The sequence below is a fragment of the Panthera pardus genome, unplaced genomic scaffold (genome assembly GCF_024362965.1).
Source record: "Panthera pardus isolate Hobbes unplaced genomic scaffold, ASM2436296v1 HiC_scaffold_24, whole genome shotgun sequence".
NCBI classification, from domain to species: Eukaryota; Metazoa; Chordata; class Mammalia; order Carnivora; family Felidae; genus Panthera; species Panthera pardus.
The window spans coordinates 51,576,663-51,595,675 of NW_026526810.1; the positions used below are offsets into that span (position 1 = coordinate 51,576,663).

At 34.0% G+C, this 19,013-nt stretch overlaps 1 protein-coding gene across 3 annotated transcripts in view; it reads right to left on the reverse strand.

Moving 5' to 3' along the window:
- Positions 1-1,265: 1,265 nt before the first annotated feature.
- Positions 1,266-19,013, reverse strand: part of GOLM2 (golgi membrane protein 2) — a 108,786-nt gene continuing 91,038 nt past the window's right edge. For 2 of the 3 annotated variants that reach the window (XM_019442279.2, XM_019442278.2), the window contains 2 exons: positions 10,394-10,561; positions 1,266-3,358 (listed from right to left, as the gene is read on the reverse strand). In XM_019442279.2, the coding sequence (XP_019297824.1) occupies positions 3,288-3,358; positions 10,394-10,561 (239 nt within the window). In that variant the 3' untranslated portion in view covers positions 1,266-3,287. The remainder of the gene's footprint in view (positions 3,359-10,393; positions 10,562-19,013) is intronic. The other variant, XM_019442280.2, reaches the window with a different exon arrangement.

Sequence of the window (19,013 nt, forward strand, 5' to 3'; positions counted from 1 at the left end):
CTTCCCTCATATTTTTTGGAGTGGAATTAAGGAAAGAAGAGCAGCTGTTCTCAGGTGGCAAAACTAAGAAAATGTGACCTGCTGGAAGTCTTGGTTAGAGTTTTGAGGGGAGAGCTAGTCTGAGTGAAAGAAAAGTAGCAAGTAGAGAGAAGCAGAAATGGGAGTTAGTGAAACAAAGTTGGCAGCGTTTAAGTCCTTGTGTCAATACAATTATCCTCAAGTCCAGCTGACTTCTGCCCTTTTTGCAGTTTATTTACATGAACCATTAAATTTCCCCTTTTTCTTTCTGGGACAGTTGTTTGAATTTTCATTTGGAACCCTTAGTGAGGAGAGTCTTAAAAGGAATTAGATATAGCCCAATTAGAACTGAATATTTATGTGAAGACTGAATAACCTAGACTTTGGAAATGTATTAAATAACATCACATGGTTTGATTGTCTTATTGAAGCCATGGGGTCAGACATGTGAGGGAACAGAAGTTTCCAAGGCTAGCCATTATGACAAGTGACTATCCCCCTCATAACTACACAGTTTTTGTTTTGTTTTGTTTTATAGATTCTCTGTCCTCATATTCTAGCAAATTTTATGTTTACAGGTGTATAAAGGACAAGTCAAAAAGGAACACAATCTTAAGATTTTTTAAAATAAAGGAACATATTTTAGAAACGATGTTGAAGTTGTATTCACATTTTCCTTAGAATCATCCCTCCATGTATATTTTGGATTTTATATTTTCTCTTTATGGGTCGGTAGCAAGTGACCTGAACTTAAAAGGTTCTACCTACCCTACCCTTTCCATACCTCTTCAGCCTCATTTCTCTCATGATATTCTAGCCTCATAATTATGTTTCAGTTAAGTTGAAAACCTTATTATTTGGAAACTTAAGAGACCTTGAAACCTTGGAACTTTGTTTTATTTTTAATAGTTCTTATCACTATTTAAAATTAGCTGGTTCTTGTGTTTACTTGTATATTGTCGGACTGGTCCAACTTGAATGTAAGCTCCATGAGAACAGAAACCTGGTCTATCTTACCCACTACAGTATTCTTATTACATAAGATAATGCTGGGCACATAGGAAGCATTCAGTATTTGTTACACTAGCACTACGGTAAACAACCCTAATATAAATTTTTCTGCAGTCTAGTTTAGCTTAGCCTAAAATGAATTCTAAATTTGCTCAAATTTTAGTGTTAAAGTGTAACTATTTGCATCACATGAGTGTGATGTGTGTATATGTGTCAGAATCAGAAAAATAGTAAAACAAGTTTAATTTTAATTTATTAGAACCCAGTTAAGTGATGATTTTAAAAGCAGAGTTTCCATCAAATTAACACTTAATTCCGGGCAAAAATACATTTAAAAAACCTAAATCTTAAGGCAGAAGTAAAATATTATAAAAACCAGCATGTCTAATACAGACTGTAGAATGTCAGAATTTTAAGATTCACATAGTATTTTATAGCACTAAAATGTTAATACAGTCAGAAACATTATCAATTGGTCCAAGATCTCTCAGTTTATAAAATGTCTAGACTGCTAATTGAAGAAATTTTGCTATATAAGTAATAGCTACCATATAATTAAGTGATTGTTCTTATGACAAAGGAACTAAGGCAGGAAATTTCATGGTTTTCATTTGTAAAGATTTTACAGTATTAAATATAAAGTATTACTAGAAGTATGTTTTAGATTCATCTTCCCACTCTAATGCCCAAAAGGTGTACATCAATTCCCTTTAACTCCATTTTAAAAAATTCTGTGAACTATTATACCTATTCATTATAGGCCTGATAACTCAGCAAAGGCATAAATTGCCATTTTGATTTGGTAGAAATAACAATTTTAGTAAATCACTATATCTTTTCCTGGTCATTAAATAATTTCAAACTGAAGTCTAAGAATTTTTGCACTTCTAATAAATGAACAGCTTTTTTTACCTCTGTAAGTTTGAATTTTGACTAGAACCTGAGCACAAGGGGGAAAAAAACATTTCATGTTTATATGCAATTAACAGTAGTCCTTCTGAAAAACAGAGTTAACAACCTTAAATGTCTCCTTGTGATCAAAACCTTTTATTTTGGGGTGGATAAGATTTAAAAGATTTAAATCTGAAAACAGGGATTAACTAGCTTAAGCATTCTCCAGAATAGTGTCAAAAAAGACAAATGCATTTAAAATAATTCTGTAAGTCTAGCAAATATGAGGCTTATGGGTTCTTAACATATTAATTACAAAGATTCTTCATCTTTATTACAAACTCTTAAGCTATTTTAATAAAACAGTTGTAGACCTCACTGCACTTCTACTTATTTGTGTGTTAATAAAAATCTGTTAAAACTCCTTATAGTACTTCTGAAAAATTCTAGTCAAATAAGATCACTAAAACTACCAGAGAAGCTTTGAAATGCTGATTGCAGATTCATTTTGAAGTTGATTTAGCTTCTTTCAGAATCTGGCATTTAAATCATGAATATTTTCACCAACTTGGACTCTGAAAATATAAAAAATTTAGCCAGTGATGGTTATCGTTAAACAGTACCAGTATTATGTGAAAAAAATAAAAATTGAAAAGATATTGTCAATCATGCATTTCACAATTTCATGAACTAAGTAAGGTATAACTCATAAATATTGTTATGTCTTTGCAGGTTACCTCAACTTCCATCAGGCCTCAGCTAAAAGTTAATCTGCCAAAACACATCAGCACTCATGTAAAATAAAAGGAGTAGGGAAATGATTTTGCACACATGCTGCCCAGTGTTTGGCTTCCAGGTTCCAACCCCTCTTTTATGTGACTAGATATAACTCCATGAAGAGCATGAGATGAGGGGTAGATAGAACAGAACACCTGTTGGGCTAACAAGAATATATTAGTGTATAAAAAGTTTTTCAGTTGAATAACTGTTCTCACTGGGGTTATGCTATGTGCAACATATAAACCGTACAACCATTTTTTACTATTTGTCCATTTGTGGAAAGAATTAGGCTCAATAAAATGTAAAATATACATTAGTTCATTTTAAATGCAAAGATTACAGTTTTGCTTACTTTGTTTTTGGCTCAACTGTAATATAACAAAAAAAATCTCTGCTTTAATAATACAATATGAAAAAGTTCACATATGTACATGGGTACATTTCTTCATTAAAATTTTTCCTTAAATCTATCTCAATGTATCTTTACAACTGATACAACTGATCTTTACAACAAAAGTCAGAAACAACAAAGTAGAAATCATTCCATTTTACAGCACTTTAGGTTTTCTGAAGTTTTCCTTTAGGGCTTAAAGAACGTCATTGAAACGTTGTTTTCCATAGTCTGCAGGATCCATTTGAAGTTCTCGTTCCTCATCATCTGTAAGGAAAATAATTATGTATCAAGAATATTATTTTTAAAATCACTTGCAGAAAACCAGTAAAATAAAGCCTCAGTAGTTTTCTATTTGTTATTTTATACCTTCTAAAATAGCGCTTTATTTCTTAGTTGCTTGGCTAAACAGTGAAAAGTCTGTCTCCCAGTCTTCTAATATATTGGAAGATTACTTAATTTAACAAATCTTTTGATGATAGTAGAGCTAGATATAGTTAGCCAAACTTTAGGAACCCACAAACATTGAGGAGTTGGTTCTTGTATATAAAATACATTATTTCTACTAAATGAATTAGTTCTATAAGTTAGTTTTTGGAGTGCCTAGGTGGCTCAGTCCGTTATGCATCCAACTCTTGATTTCAGCTCAGGTCATGATCTCATGGTTGTGGAATTGATCCCCCCACCTCCACCCCCATCAGGCTCCACGCTGAGTGTGGAACCTGCTTGGGATTGTCTCCCTCCCTGTCCTTCTGCCCCTTCCCTGCCTGCTCTCTCTCTCTCTCTCTCTTTCAATGAAAATAAATAAATAAATAAAATTTAAAAATAAAAGTTTTAGAAACAGTTCTGTATACATTTTCATGCCCTTAAGAACCAAAACTTTTTTTCTAATTACAAAATCAATCCACACTCATCACATAAAAATTGGAAAATAAAAGATAGGAAAATAAAAGCTACTCATAATCCCAATATTTAACATTATAGTGAATTTCTTTGCTCCTCTGCAAAGAGCTTAGCAGCAACTTCTTAAATGATATACTAACCAAAATTTAACTTCTTCTTTACCAAAAAGAAAAAAAAAATATTACATAATATTGTTAGTAAGATCCTCAAAGTCACTTTGAGTAGCTACATTAAATGACTCTTTAGAGTTTGACTTATTTGGATATTGACAGGTTTTTCTGGGTCCTTCTTGGCTATCATCTGCCACTTCACATTACTGTTTATCTCGCAGTAGCAATCCTTTTCTAATTTTGTTACAAACTACAGGTTTTGAAATAAGACCGCTCAGAATATTAAAATTGTTAGAACAAGAATGAAAAGTAATTTAATCAAAGCAAAGAGACTTTCTTTCTAGTATATGGCTTTTAATGACATCTGTTAGCTCCTCCAGAGCCTTGTTTTTTTTCTTTTTTTCTTTGTTTGGTTTTCTTATTTTTTTCTTCTTTTATTCTTCCACAGCCTTGAAAAATGATTTTTCATACTTTATAGTTCACAGTTACAATTACCCAATAGCTTAGTTTTTGATAGATTGAGATGTTACTATCATAATTGTCCAGAAATATAATTTTATATAATTTAAAGAGTTATATGAGTTATATATAAATATAATTTTATATATTTCAAGAGTCAGAATCCCAATTCACATGTATACTATAGCTTTCTGAAATCTGTCTTTTAGATTTGATAGGTTTGCTACCCTTAACTTCTGTAGTATATCCTATGGTAAAATTTTGTTCAAGAAAAATGCTATGTGATATATGTACTGTGTATTTTACATAATGATGTGTTCTTATTTCTTCTTTATTTATTCATTTTTAAAAATGCCAAATAACACAACTTTTTCTTTCCTTTCAATAACTTTCCTATTAAACTTACAGAAATTCTCATTTAGAATTGCAGGCAACAATTTTGCATCATAGGCCAACAAAATTATCTTGTATCTTTTTTTTTTTTTAATTTTTTTTTTTTTAACGTTTATTTATTTTTGAGACAGAGACAGAGCATGAACGGGGGAGGGTCAGAGAGACAGGGAGACGCAGAATCTGAAACAGGCTCCAGGCTCTGAGCAGTCAGCACAGAGCCTGACGCGGGGCTCGAACTCACGGACCTCAAGATCGTGACCTGAGCCGAAGTCGGACGCTTAACCGACTGAGCCACCCAGGCGCCCCTCTTGTATCTTTAATAGTGTAATCCACTAGCTGTGATAAGATAACCCCAGATCTGTTACAGGCAGAGGCTGAAATTGTATCCGTAATCACATCTGTATTTTGAAAAAATGCTAATATCTTAACATAGAACTTGTTGGACTTTAAAAAATTATCTTTGGTTTTAAACAGGAAAATGATCACTGGCACCTCTCCAGAAAGTTCTCCTTAGAATCCATGTTATGGGATATCACCTTATGGCTATAAATACATCTTTCATGACTTCAGTAATTAAATGAAGACTTAATCACCACAGAGGAGTGGGAAAAGCAGCTATACAAAAGAGAATTCCTAAAAATTTAACAGGAAAGTTATTGAAAGTAGGTATGTTGGAAGACTTTTAAATGAAAAATTATAAAGAGAAGGTAAGAGCAAAGCTCTAGGAATAAAAACACTGAATTCTAGTTCTGGCTCAGTCCCTTAACAAACCTGATCTAGTTTCTAAACCTCTTTAGACCTTTAGTTACCTTCTCAGTAGAATACGGATAGCAACTGTTTATCCTATATCAAAATAATAATAATAATAATAATAATAGTAATAATAATAATAATAATAATAATAATAGTAATGTATAGGAAGGAGTCTTTACTTCCAAAGTCTTCTATAAATATACGGAGGAGTTTGTTGGTTTTATTAATTCATGCTTTTAATCAAATTTTAATACTGTGCCTTCACATTATTCAGAATTTTACAGGACTTTTGGAATATTGCATTTTTCTTACACTGAACTATTATTTACATTAACTAGAGTCCACTTTCAGTATAGCTATTCTAACCAGAATTCAAATTTCTACTGACAACCTATTTGCATGTACAGTATTTATAAAGTATGATGAAATTACCTAGTCAAATCTGATATAGAATAACAACCTGAAAACTAAATATATATATATTTTTTTCATTTTACAAGGCAGCAAAATCTGTAAATAGCTCATTAACATAAAATGACTATTAAGGAAATAGAAGGACATTCATAATTTATTAAATAATTCCTAAATTCCCTCTGAAGTCAAGAAAGGATCACCTCCATAAAGCAAGCTCTACCAAATAAGAACATCTTGGGGATAATAAGGCAGTGAGGCTCCACTAAAAAGTACACGTTAATCCACAAACCAAAGTGTAATTATCCTCCAAAGCAGGCAATCCAAAGAAAAATATTCTGTATTTGCTTTAACTTCTTAAAAATTATTATTCAACAAACACTTATGTAGTGCTTACATTGTGGAAGACCTGCCCTAAGTGCTGAACAAATATTTGAGTCATATAATCTACATAACAACAGCTTAGTTAAGTAACTATACCTCTATTTTACAGATAAGGATATTGAGGCATAGAGTTAGGTAATTCACAAGGTCACAGAGCTGGTAAATGCTGGAGCTAGGGTTCAAATCCAGGCAGTCCAGCTCCAGAATCCAGGCACTCAAGCATTAGGCTCAGCTTCCTTCCATAAGCACATAAATACAACCATAAATAAATATGCAGGTCATACTCTGTTAAAGAAACTTGGAACTTCTATGGGATTAAAGATAAGAGTAAAGAGAATTTATAAACATCCATCTCCTTATTACAATAAAGAATGAATTAAAAGACATATCCATCAGATGCAGAGTATTTCCAGAGGTAATCTTTTCATTGGGTCACTTAATTTTTTTTTTTAATTTTTTAAAATTTTATTTATTCATTTTTGGGAGAGAGAGAGAGCAAGAGCAAGGGAGGGGCAGAGAGGGAGACACAGAATCCGAAGCAGGCTCCAGGCACTGAGCTGTCAGCACAGAACCCGACGCGGGGCTCGAACTCACAGACGTTGAGATTATGACCTGAGCTGAAGTCGGACACTCAACTGACTGAGCCACCCAGGCGCCCCTCATTGGGTCACTTAAAAGAAGGCAGGAAAAAAAATTTTTTACACCAATGTAAATAAAATAATATTTTTTTAGGCTGCTTCAGGAAACCAAGAATTAAAAATCAAAATAAGCCAGAATTGTAAACACAGGAAAAATAGGCCTCACTTAATTCTACAAGAAAACACTTTACAGATAGTAGTGTCCCAAATGATCAATACATATGAACAAGCATCAGAGATAAAGCTGGCAGATAAACTCTATTGGCAGAGTTGCTGCCCAAATCTCCATTGACCTTAGCTGAATCCAGAACCTCAGCACTATAAGTGGAATCTCTAATCCTAGGGACCCAACAGATTGAGGAAAAGCAAAACAAAACAACAACAACAAAACTCCTCCTAATATTAGAAAGAGTAGAGAAGAGCCCCTAATAGTATTTCTGAAGTACATGTTTCAATTTTAATTGAAGTTGACACAATGTCATATTAGTTTCAGGTATACAACATAGTGATTCCACAAATCTATACATTATGCTATGTTCATCACAAATACAGCAACCATCTGTTACAAGCATGTTTCAATTTTTGATATCTCTGGCTGCAGAGTCTTAATGGCAGTAAAGATTTTCTTTCCTGGGTTTGGGGGAAGATATGTTTCAGGCACGCTCAAATCTGAAACACATTCTCCCATTATACCTGTGTTGTATATAGTGATTCCACTGTGAATATGATCACAGAATTTTAGAACTGAGAAGGACCATCTATTGTAGTTCAACAGTCACATTACAGATGAAGAAACTGTGGCCTAGAGAGTTAAAGTGACTTGAAAAGCAATACTCAACGGCTGGTCTCCTAACCTAATGTTTTTCCCCCTACTCTTTTCTACTGCCTGCTTTGGCTACAAGTGCAAACTGGCCTAGGAACCCAACCGTTATTTCTACATTGCAACTATGAAGAAATGTTCTTAAATTCTAAATATTCTAACTTAATAATAAAATTTAGAATCCAAATTATTGAGGAACTAGGGAACAACCATAATTCCCCCTTCCCACTTTCTGGACAGTTAATACCATACCTAAAGAATCCCTGAAAGCATGTTTTAAATTATTTGGCTCTCCAATACTCTTTTTTAGTCAGTTCACCCAAACATCCCTCTTCACTAGCTGCAGCTGGTGGCTTTGTTCCTATCATAAAGGAGTCCCCTTGGTAGCTGTCCTATCCTTCTACTGCTGTCATCTAGTGAACCCCGAAATGGGATAAAAATGTAAGTGGCAACCCCCAGCTCGAGTAAGATTGAGTTGCAAATGAGGAAACCCCAAAATCTAACAATCCCCTCCTTACTTCACTGAGGGTATCACCTTAGGTCATTTCCTTATATTCCTTAGAACTGATGCATTTATTTCCTTGTGAAAGGAAAGGAAGAGCAGCATGAGGATACTGGTGACCTAAAGTGGAAAGTTACAATGAAAACTGGGGATGGGAGAGGGAAAGGGAAAAGGGTATAGGAGAGAGAGAGAGAGACAGAGAGAGAGAGAGAGAGAGAGAGGGAGAGAGGAGGCACTGAAGATAAATGTACCTACCATGGATAAAAGCCATACAAAATATCTGAAATTTTGTGATAAAAGTCATTAACTTTAAGATAGCCAAAAGCATAAGAAATGTCTTTCAGTTACAGCTGAAATTATTTGCTCTAATAAAACCCTCAAAATTATCCAATGATATGATAGAAGCTCTTAGGAAGAAAACTAGAGAATGTTTAAACTATAAACTAAATTTATAAGACCAGAAGTTAAAGTAAAGTTTAAAGTTCTAAAACTCAATGAGAAAGCATAAAATTATCAGTTAACAACACTGACCTATGTAGGCTAAGTACTATGGGGGGTGGAGGGTGGGGTGAATATGAAGGCAGAAAAGGACACAAACAAAATATAAGGCAAAATAAGTGACAATTCCTGCCCTCCAGAGCTTGGTAATCTAATTGGTGATATGATATACATGCATGAAAAAGCCTCACAACAATGTTATAAATAATTGCAAATAAAAACAATTCAAACAAACACAAAACAATGAAAAAAAATGGTAAAATTTATGAAAAATGGATGAGATTATAGAAAAGGTAGGTATAATTTATTCTAAAGCCCCAAACAGCATTTGAGAAGTTCTCATGAATGTATCCTTATAGAAGTCCTAGAATAATTATTATCTCTTTCTATTCCCAACAACCATTCTTCCAAAACTAGCATGTACTATCGAAACAATCCTGCATGGAAGTCTGAGTCTCTAAGTTTCCCTTTTTCTATTAACTACAAAGTATCTGAGGATAACTATAATTTCTTTTCAGTTTTATAAAAACAACTCTTGTCAATGAACATAAGTAAGATGTGATTACTTAAAAAGAGTTAAGGAAGAAATTGAGAGAGTTTACATTGGAAAATACTTCATGCATCACATTATAAAATAGAATACATCACACATTATTATGTTCATAATCAACTTCTACAGAAAAGAGAAAAAGTTCCACAAAATACTACTAAATGATATAAGCAGGCAGAAAATAGGCCTAAAAACTCATAATAATGTAATATACTCTGATATGCATGCATGGGTAGGGCTGCATGCACACAGGTAGATTCTGAACTTTTAATAAGTTAAAAGCTCAGAAGTTACATAGTTAACAAGGAAAATATGTTGAATCTGTGTATTAAACATAAAACAGACAAATCTTTTCAAACTGTTAAATATAAATTTTCAGCCTCTCAGAAAAAAGTTCAAAAACAGCCTTCCTATACTCAATCAGTAGTGACATATCTTATCTTCAGTATGGAGACTATTCTCTTTGGGACTTCCTTTATAACAAAAAGGCTGTCTGGTCAAAATATGTACCTAGAATAACGAAATGTTTTCAGATAAGAAATTGGAAAAGAATTATTTTCTGGGAGTATTTGCCGTAGGTAAAGCCTGGAGATGTTTAAAACAATTTAAATCTAAAATTTCTGAATACTTTTGAGTTTCAAATTATAACTATATCAATAATACATATAAGATAACTAAAATGAAAATACTTAAAATAATTAAAATCTAAAAATATGACTATCATAAAATTGTTTTCAAAATAAAATTGAAAAACTACACAGAATCTCTTTGTATTAAGATTGTAATTCTGTTAATAAGTGGGGAAAATTCTACACAAATTCAACCAAAAAATTTAGAGGTGGGTTTCACGGTCACAGCATGGAGGCCAAGCCCACGCTCACCTTGGACGTCTTCCTCTCCACCATCACCATCTTCTTCCTCATTGTAAGCCAGCTCAGCCTGCTTGTCTGCCTCGTACTCACCTACGTTACCATCATCCCCATTATAATCCGCCAGTTTAGAGCCATGCTGCGGATCAACAGGGGATTCATTCTCATCAAAGAATCGGCCTGTGAAGTAGGTAGAGGATTAATTCAAGAGTAAAGAGGAAAAAAAAAGAAGGGACCTACACTGGATGCCTCCAGAAAGTAGACAAGTGAAACCTGGCAACGTTTAGAGTATTGGTTATAAAAAAGATACATTTTTGTGAAGGTTATCCAAGACAAAAAGAAATAAGAATGAAGACTGAAAATAACTTTTTAAAAAAAGAATTTCCTTTTGGTGTTCATTTTAGTCATGCTACTTAAGGCTTGAATATTTTCTTAAAGAAAGGGTATCATTTTCGGGACTGCTTTCCTAATAACCAGTGACTTCTCCAAAGTAAGTATTTGTCTAATTTACCACTTTAGAAGAACAAGAAATGTTTTAATTACTAGATACAATATGTATTTGAAATTTGTAGTTATTTATTTGCTTTATAAAATACCATTTTCCATAAATAATTTTGATCATTTTTTTTTGTAAAAATAAACAAGTACCATGCAGGCTAGTTTCTTTTTGGATGCTAAGACAAATTAACACAACTGAGGGCTATCTCAAGTTCCTTCAGTGATAGTGACTGACTATAACTGTGGATTTCCAAGGAGAGATGGCATAAAGAATAAACTATCAGAACTCCTAGTGGTATGTGTTTTGAGAAAACATCCCAAGTAATTCTGATTTATTCTTTCCCATTTCCTAAACAGGACTTTTAAAAGCCAATGATAGAGGAAGCTTAAGAAAGTTGAACTATGCGAGGCTGTTATATTGCACACATTCATAACAGTAAGAAATCAAAAAGAGCAAAAGACATAACATCCACTGTAGAAAGCTATTCAGCAACTAAAATTGAAAATGAAAATGTTAGGCACACTAAGATCTGACTCAGAAACACAAGTTAAACTCTACTTTGACATTAAATTTAAGTAGCATAAAAGTAAATGTTATTCCAAAATCTAAAATATAAATAATATCAACTTACTGATGATGAAAGAATTTAAGACTTTAAAAAATTATACAAACTTTCTATGGATAAGTCTAAAATTTTTTGAATTATGTTTTTAAGAAGTAAATTGAAATGAGGCATTCAGGAAAAAAATTAATGACTTCTTTGCTTGGAAAGAAAGGTTAAGTACAAATGGAAAGAATTAAGGAGGTATTGGTCAATTTTACAAACAGCTCACCACATCATCGGGGCAATATAATTTTAATTGCTGAGTAAAGAGTCAATTGGGGAAATAGTTGAAGAACAAATCACACTTACATAGGCTTTCAAGGATGGGGGCTGTTTACAATAGGAGACTTAAGTAACTGGGGCCAATAAAAAGAGCATAAAGTCATCTTAAATCTATTCCAGAATAAGGTTGGGTATGTACAATAAATAAATAAATGGAAAAGTTGATAAAATAGAGTTAGAGAAAATAAATGGATATAAAAGAATTAAAAAGGAAAAACAGAAACAAGAATAATAAGCTATTTGTGAGAAAGACACCATGTCTCCTAATGATAGTAATACAAAACAAAACATTTTAGTGGCTTTTATTATTATTTCTTTTTCTAACAATAAAATTAATGATGCCAATATAAGGAAAAAGGGAGATTTACAGAAATCTATATTTTCTTTTTCTTAATATGCAATATTTACTATGGACAAATTTAACCTGGAGTTGTTAAATCATCTTTATGCAATGTAAAACTGCTGTTTTAAATATACGAACATTTAGGGGCACCTGGGTGGCTTAGTTGGTTAAGCATCAGACTCTTGATTTCGGCTCAGGTCAGGATCCAATGGTTCATGAGAGTGAGCCCTGCTTGGGCTCTGCACTGAAAGTGTGGAGCCTGCTTAGGATTCTCTCTCTCCCTGTCTCTCTGTCCCTGCCCCCTTCCAAAATAAGTAAATAAACATTAAAATAAATAAGTAAACATTTTAATATGCTAGTTCCCAATGAATTTCTCAAGGTATACCATTTCCTCTAAGAAATTTTTAAATTTTTTAATCAGTTATAAAATATAGAAGACTAAAAAGTTAACCTAAAAATTTATTGTAAAATATAGTTAATACTATCAGACATGGTACATTAACTAAAAAAGGGTCCACCTATACCTATTATAATATTGCAACAGAACAATTTATAGTATCTTTCTTTTATAGGTGTTTGATAATCTGACTAGCCCAAATTCAGCCCTAAAATTATAATATTAAAATTAGAGACACTAGACACTAGACAGAGATAACAAAAAAATCAATAACAATGCTTGACCACAGGGGCAACTGGCTGGCTCAGCCAGCAAAGTATGTGACTCTTGATCTTGGGGTTGTAAGTTTGAGCCCCACATTAGGTATAGAGATTACTTAAAAAAAAAAAAAAAAAAAAAAAAAAAAGAATGGATGACCACACAACTGTCCCTTGTTAAATAAGTAATTTGTGCTATCATATATGCAGAATTTTCATCTTTGGAGAAAGAGCTAACCCTTAATACAGGATTTCAACAGCATGACAGACAACAACAGAGAAAAAAAGAACCAGCTATACAAAGATGTCTGTCAAGTTGGGACATCAAACTTCACAATAAACAGTGAATGACTATGACAGCATAAATAAAAATGCATAACAATAATCAATACAACAAACTGCTCAATTATATAATTGTCAGGCAACATATTTGTAAAAAGTGTTATAGAAGGGAGGGGAGCCTGGGTAGCTCAGTCAGTTAAGTAGCTCATGTCATGATCTTGAAGTTTGTGAGTTTGAGCCCTTCAGCACAGAGCCTGCTTTGGATCTTCTGTCTCCCTCTTTCTCTGCCCCTCCCCAGCTCACACACACTCTCTGTCTCTCAAAAATAAACATTAAAAAAATTAAAAGTAAATCTGTAAAAAAAAAAAAAAAAAAGGAGTTATAAAAGGGGGAAATTTGTGTGGGTTAGAGCTAGAAGGGAAGGTTTCAAGAAAGAGGTAAATATACTGGACCATGACAGAGAGAAGGAAAGAAACACCTGAAGAATGAGTAAGAAGGTAGATAGAGTATTCAGGAGACAGTGAACAGATTAATTTGACTGGATTTATTTAGAAAGTGGAAAGAGGAAGTTTAGACAAGCAAATTTGGAATAATTATAGAAAAACTTTAAAGTTAGATATTTTCAAGGGCATCCTATATCCACTTCACAGGGTCATTGTTAGAATGAATGACAAAGTATATGGAAGTATCTACAATACTCTTTCATCCAATAAAGACTCACTAACATATGTGAAAGGTATTGTGCTAGTACTGTCACACAAAAATAAACTTATCATCTCCATCTCTGGTAACTTATTATAGGAAGGAAGACAAACAAGTAAACAAATAATTAGAAAGTGATGCTATGTGTGCTATACCACAATGATCTAGAAAGTGACATCTTAACATGGAGACTATTGCTACTGTTGGTTTCTATTTGATAGAGGAAGTCTGAACTTTATGTAGGAGGCAATAGGCAGCTGTCATAATTTCTTTTAAGCTCTCTGAGAACAGGAATGTAATCTGATTTATGTACTACAGCATTTCCAGTGTCTTTTCAGGTAAGAAGCTATGAGGACTTAGACTAGAAAGATATAAGAGGAAATTTTAGGAACAGGTGAATCAAATACATTTAAGAATGACAAATTGAATACATGGCACAGTGGAATGGAAGCACTCAAAAAATGATTCTATAATCCTAGCCTAGAAACTAAAGATACTTGTACCCAAAATGGAACAATTGAGAAGGTATGGGAAAGCAAATGCTTTAGGTATACTGAACTAAGGGTTACAGTAAGATATCCAAATGAAAATAGTTTATAGACACATGGAAATATGGAACTAGGCTCTAGGTGCAAAGTGAGGGCTAGATGTATAGGTTTAAGACTCATAAATATAAAGATGATATATTAAACTATGAGGAGCTAATTTCTATTAGGAAACAAATACAGAAAACAGCTATTAGTCAAAGGAGTGATCTTAGGTATTGACTATCTTTAAGAAGGGAAAAAGGAAGTAATGAGGATAAAGTTATCACATGATGGTGTAAAACTGTGATGTCTCAACAAGAATTAAATATTGTACCTTATCTCTGAAGCATTTTACCTATTTATTTAAAGATTTTTAATTCAGTTCTCTCTCTCAGTAACCACAATGTTAAAACTGTGCTCAGCTAGGTGAGTAATATGGTAATTTTATTTAGTTTGGATCCCCCAATTTCCTTATATTTTTTATAAAATTCAACTGTGTACTTGAATTTTATTTTCATCCTGGTGGCTGCTTGAAAATAATTAACTTATAGCTTACCAGTAACAGGATACTAGCTTCATCCTAACAATTTAAACATGAGAACATGAAGAAAGAAACAACATACACTCTAGCTATTGACAGTCTTTGGGTGGCATCGCGTTGGAAAACCAAATCATAAGAGATTGTTGATACACTTTTCAGTTCACTTTAAACAATATAATAGAACTTCATACAGAATGATAGATATTCTGTAAAACACCTTAAACATCAGGCTGCAAACTCCCAAAACCAGTAGAAAATGAAACGATGATGACAAATAACTATAACATTTCTCAATGTTACAGTCACAAAAAGGCATTTCAGTCAAGAGAATTAGACTGTATGTTTTAATCCTGTACTGAAAATCAAACCAAGATAAGTCACTTTTTTGCTTCATTAGCTCCAGTTTCACTTATAGGTTTCAATTTCTCAATTATTGTATGAAAAACAGGTTTATATTTTTCTAGTCATTCTTTTAATATATTGTCACTATTATAAACAAAATAAATCAATCAGAAATTTTACTCCAAAGGAGGGAACCTCTTTTTCTAGCCTTCATCTACTGGTAGTATCCACTTCGTACTGGTCATTTGGAAATTAACAAATTCAAATGACTCTTGCATCATTCAATTTAACACCTACAATGTTGACTATTTTAAGTATCCCTGAGGGTCCATGACATGTGATAATTTATAATCTGCTGAGACATGAGTTAAGAGTTGTGAATGCTGGAAGGGTGAAGTGTGCAAATTTTGACAAAAATGTTACTGCAGGCTTTCCCTACAAAGCAACATATAGGGAAGACTACTTACTGGCATTTGAACTATTTACTTTGATTTCTTTATGAGGAACATTATGGGGCAAAAAGACCATACTTATTTTGCATCTCAAGGTATAGGACCGGCATGCAGTAGTAGGCACAGGAAGGAATCTGTTAATTGACTGGATTTATGGAAGGTAAAGAGAAACCAGGGAAATGAAAGAAACATGGTAGCTAGAAATTACAGCTAATAGCATCTGAACAATCACCACCACCATTTCACCCCCATTCCCAATGCCAAGAGGTTCAATTGCTCTTTCCCCTTCTTCACATTATCCACAGGCTGCATTTTTGTTATTTTTTTTACCCTTAAGACTAATTCTATGAGGGGAAGGGAGAAGAGAAGGGAAGCACATGATTTGATTTGCATCAGGGTCAAATACTGTTCTCCTTTACCTCTTGCTTTCCTCCTCCACCAAACCTACTGGACTACTCCTAAAACCAGCATAAAATAAAGGGGACTGAGGTGGGAACCAATTAGCTAATCTTTGAGTAAGTAATACCAAGCATATGTCACATATTTATGACAAGTACATTAGTCTTAGGTACATTAAGTGGTTAAACACTTCATTTCAACTTCAGTATTCAAATATTCTTTAACAGAATAAACAAAACTATAATGTAATTGGGTAACAAAATTCTTTTTTAAGTTTTATTTACTTATTTATTTTTGAGAGAGAGAGAGAGAGGGATAGAGCATGTGCATGCGTGCAAGCAGAGAAGGGCCAGAGAGAAAGGAACAGAGAGGATTCCAAGCAGGCTCTGCACTCAGTGAAGAGCTCAAAGCAGGGCTTGAACCCATGAACTGTGAGATCATGAGCTGAGCTGAAATCAAGAGTCGCACACTCAACTGACTAAGCTGCCGTGGCACAAATTCTTGTATGCCAAACTTGATTACTTTCTGAATTCACATCATAAAAAAAAAAAAATGTCATCTCAAAACATTATTGTAGCATACTGAAGAACAGAGCAAACCATTTATTCATATATTTCACAAAAAATTTTTTATTTTTTTGAAAAGTAAGCTCTACACCCAGTATGGGGCTTGAACTCACAACTCTGAAATCAAGAGTCCCAGGTTCTACTGATTGAGCCAGCCAGGCACCCCTACAAAAATTTTTTCTGTTTTGCTTTGTTTTAAATTTTCCTTTTTTTTTTAATGAATTCTCTTTTTAAGGAAATGTTTATTTGTTTTGAGAGAGAGAGACAGAGAGAGAGGGAGAGAGAGAGCATGAGCGGGGGAGTGGCAGAGAGAGAGAAGGAGAGAGAGAATCCCAAGCAGGCTCTATGCTGTTAGCACAGAGCTCAAAGCAGGACTCAATCCCACGAACCATGAGATTGTGACCTGAGCCAAAATCAAGAGCCAGACACTAAACTGAGCCACCCAGGGGTCCTCTACTTTTTATTATTAAATATTTTCAGATACAGAGAAGTGTCTAGAGAATATAATGTCCATGTTTCCATCATTCAGAACTTAGTCAAATTTAAACATTTTTTTGCCGTATTTGTTTTAGAACTTTTAATAAAGAAAACATTACATATACAATTAAAGTTCCCTAGCACCTCTCTCTAACATGAGCCTCTTACCTCAAAGATAACCTCTATCTTAAACTGGGTGTTAAATATCCCCATGAAACTTTACACATTCATTAATAAATAGTATTGATTCATAGGCCTCCAAATATATGGCATCTGGGCAGGAAAGAGTTAACTGGGCATGCTTTGTTTGCTGAAACCCTGTACACTCTAAAGAAAGGTTTGTCTTTAGGACTGTTGCTTGGCTGGAAGCTGGAAGATAACTTCTGAGCCTATGGAATGTTCTGTCTGATATGTGTGTTTCTTGGGCCAGGCTATACCAGCATGATTAAATTAAGTTTATCCTAACAAAGAGATTTATGGTGTATATTTGTTTTTGCTAGGTGGGGCGTGGAAGGGCTAAAGTCTGAATAATTGAGCTCAGTTATGCAAGCACTGCATGACATGTGGGCACGACATGACTGATCCCTGAAAAAATCCCGGGACCCCAAAGATCAAGTGAGCCTCCCAGGTTGGAAACACTTCACACATAGTGTCACACATCTTTGCCAGGAGGATTAAGCAAATCTCCATGCAACTCCACTGTGAGGGGACACCTGGAAGCCTGCATCTGCTTTCTCCTGGATCTTGCCCCATGAGCTTTTTCCATTTGCTGATTCTAATCTCTGTCCTTTCACTGTACCAAACCATAACTGTGAATATTAATAATTCTTCTGTGTCCTGTGAGCCCTTCGAGTGAATCATCAAATCTGAAGGTGATCTTGGGACTTCCAACATAGCATAATGTATCTATTTTGCAACTTGCTTTATTCTCTCCTCATTATACTTTTGAGATTTATCCATGTTGATAAATGTGGCTTTGTTCATTCATTTGAACTCCTATATATAATTCCACTGTATGTGTATGGGACATATCCATTCTCATACTGATGAACATTTGTTTCTGATTTTCAACCTAATAACAAATACTCTTGTACAGGTCTGAAATTGTAGGTACATATTAGGTGCTGAGTTGTAGGGTATGTGGATCTTCTCACACTTATGATTGACCTTTTAATTAATAAAATTCTTAATTTGAATTAAGTCCAATTTATCATTTTTTAAAATTCATGGTTACACTATTCACAAAAAATAAACTCAAAATGGATGAATGACCTGAATGTGAGACAGGAAACCATCAAAACCCTAGAGGAGAAAGCAGGAAAAAACTCTCTGAACTCAGCCACAGCAATTTCTTACTTGACACATCTCCAAAGGCAAGGGAATTAAAAGCAAAAATGAACTATTGTGACCTCATGAAGATAAAAAGCTTCTGCACTGCAAAGGAAACAATCAACAAAACTAAAAGGTAACCGACGGAATGGGAAAAGATATTTGCAAATGACATATCGGAGAAAGGGCTAGTATCCAAAATCTATAAAGAACTCACCAAACTCCACACCCAAAAAACAAATAATCCAATGAAGACATGGGCAGAAGACATGAATAGACACTTCTCTAAAGAAGACATCCAGATGGCCAACAGGCACATGAAAAGATGCTCAACATCACTTCTCATCAGGGAAATACAAATCAAAACCACACTGAGCTATCACCTCATGCCAGTCAGAGTGACTAAAATGAGCAAATCAGGAGACTATAGATGTTGGAGAGGATGTGGGGAAACGGGAACCCTCTTGCAGTGTTGGTGGGAATGCAAAATGGTGCAGCCGCTCTGGAAAACAGTGTGGAGTTTCCTCAAAAAATTAAAAATAACCCAGCAATAGCACTGCTAGGAATTTACCCAAGGGATATAGGAGGGCTGATGCATAGGGGCACTTGTACCCCAATGTTTAGAGCAGCACT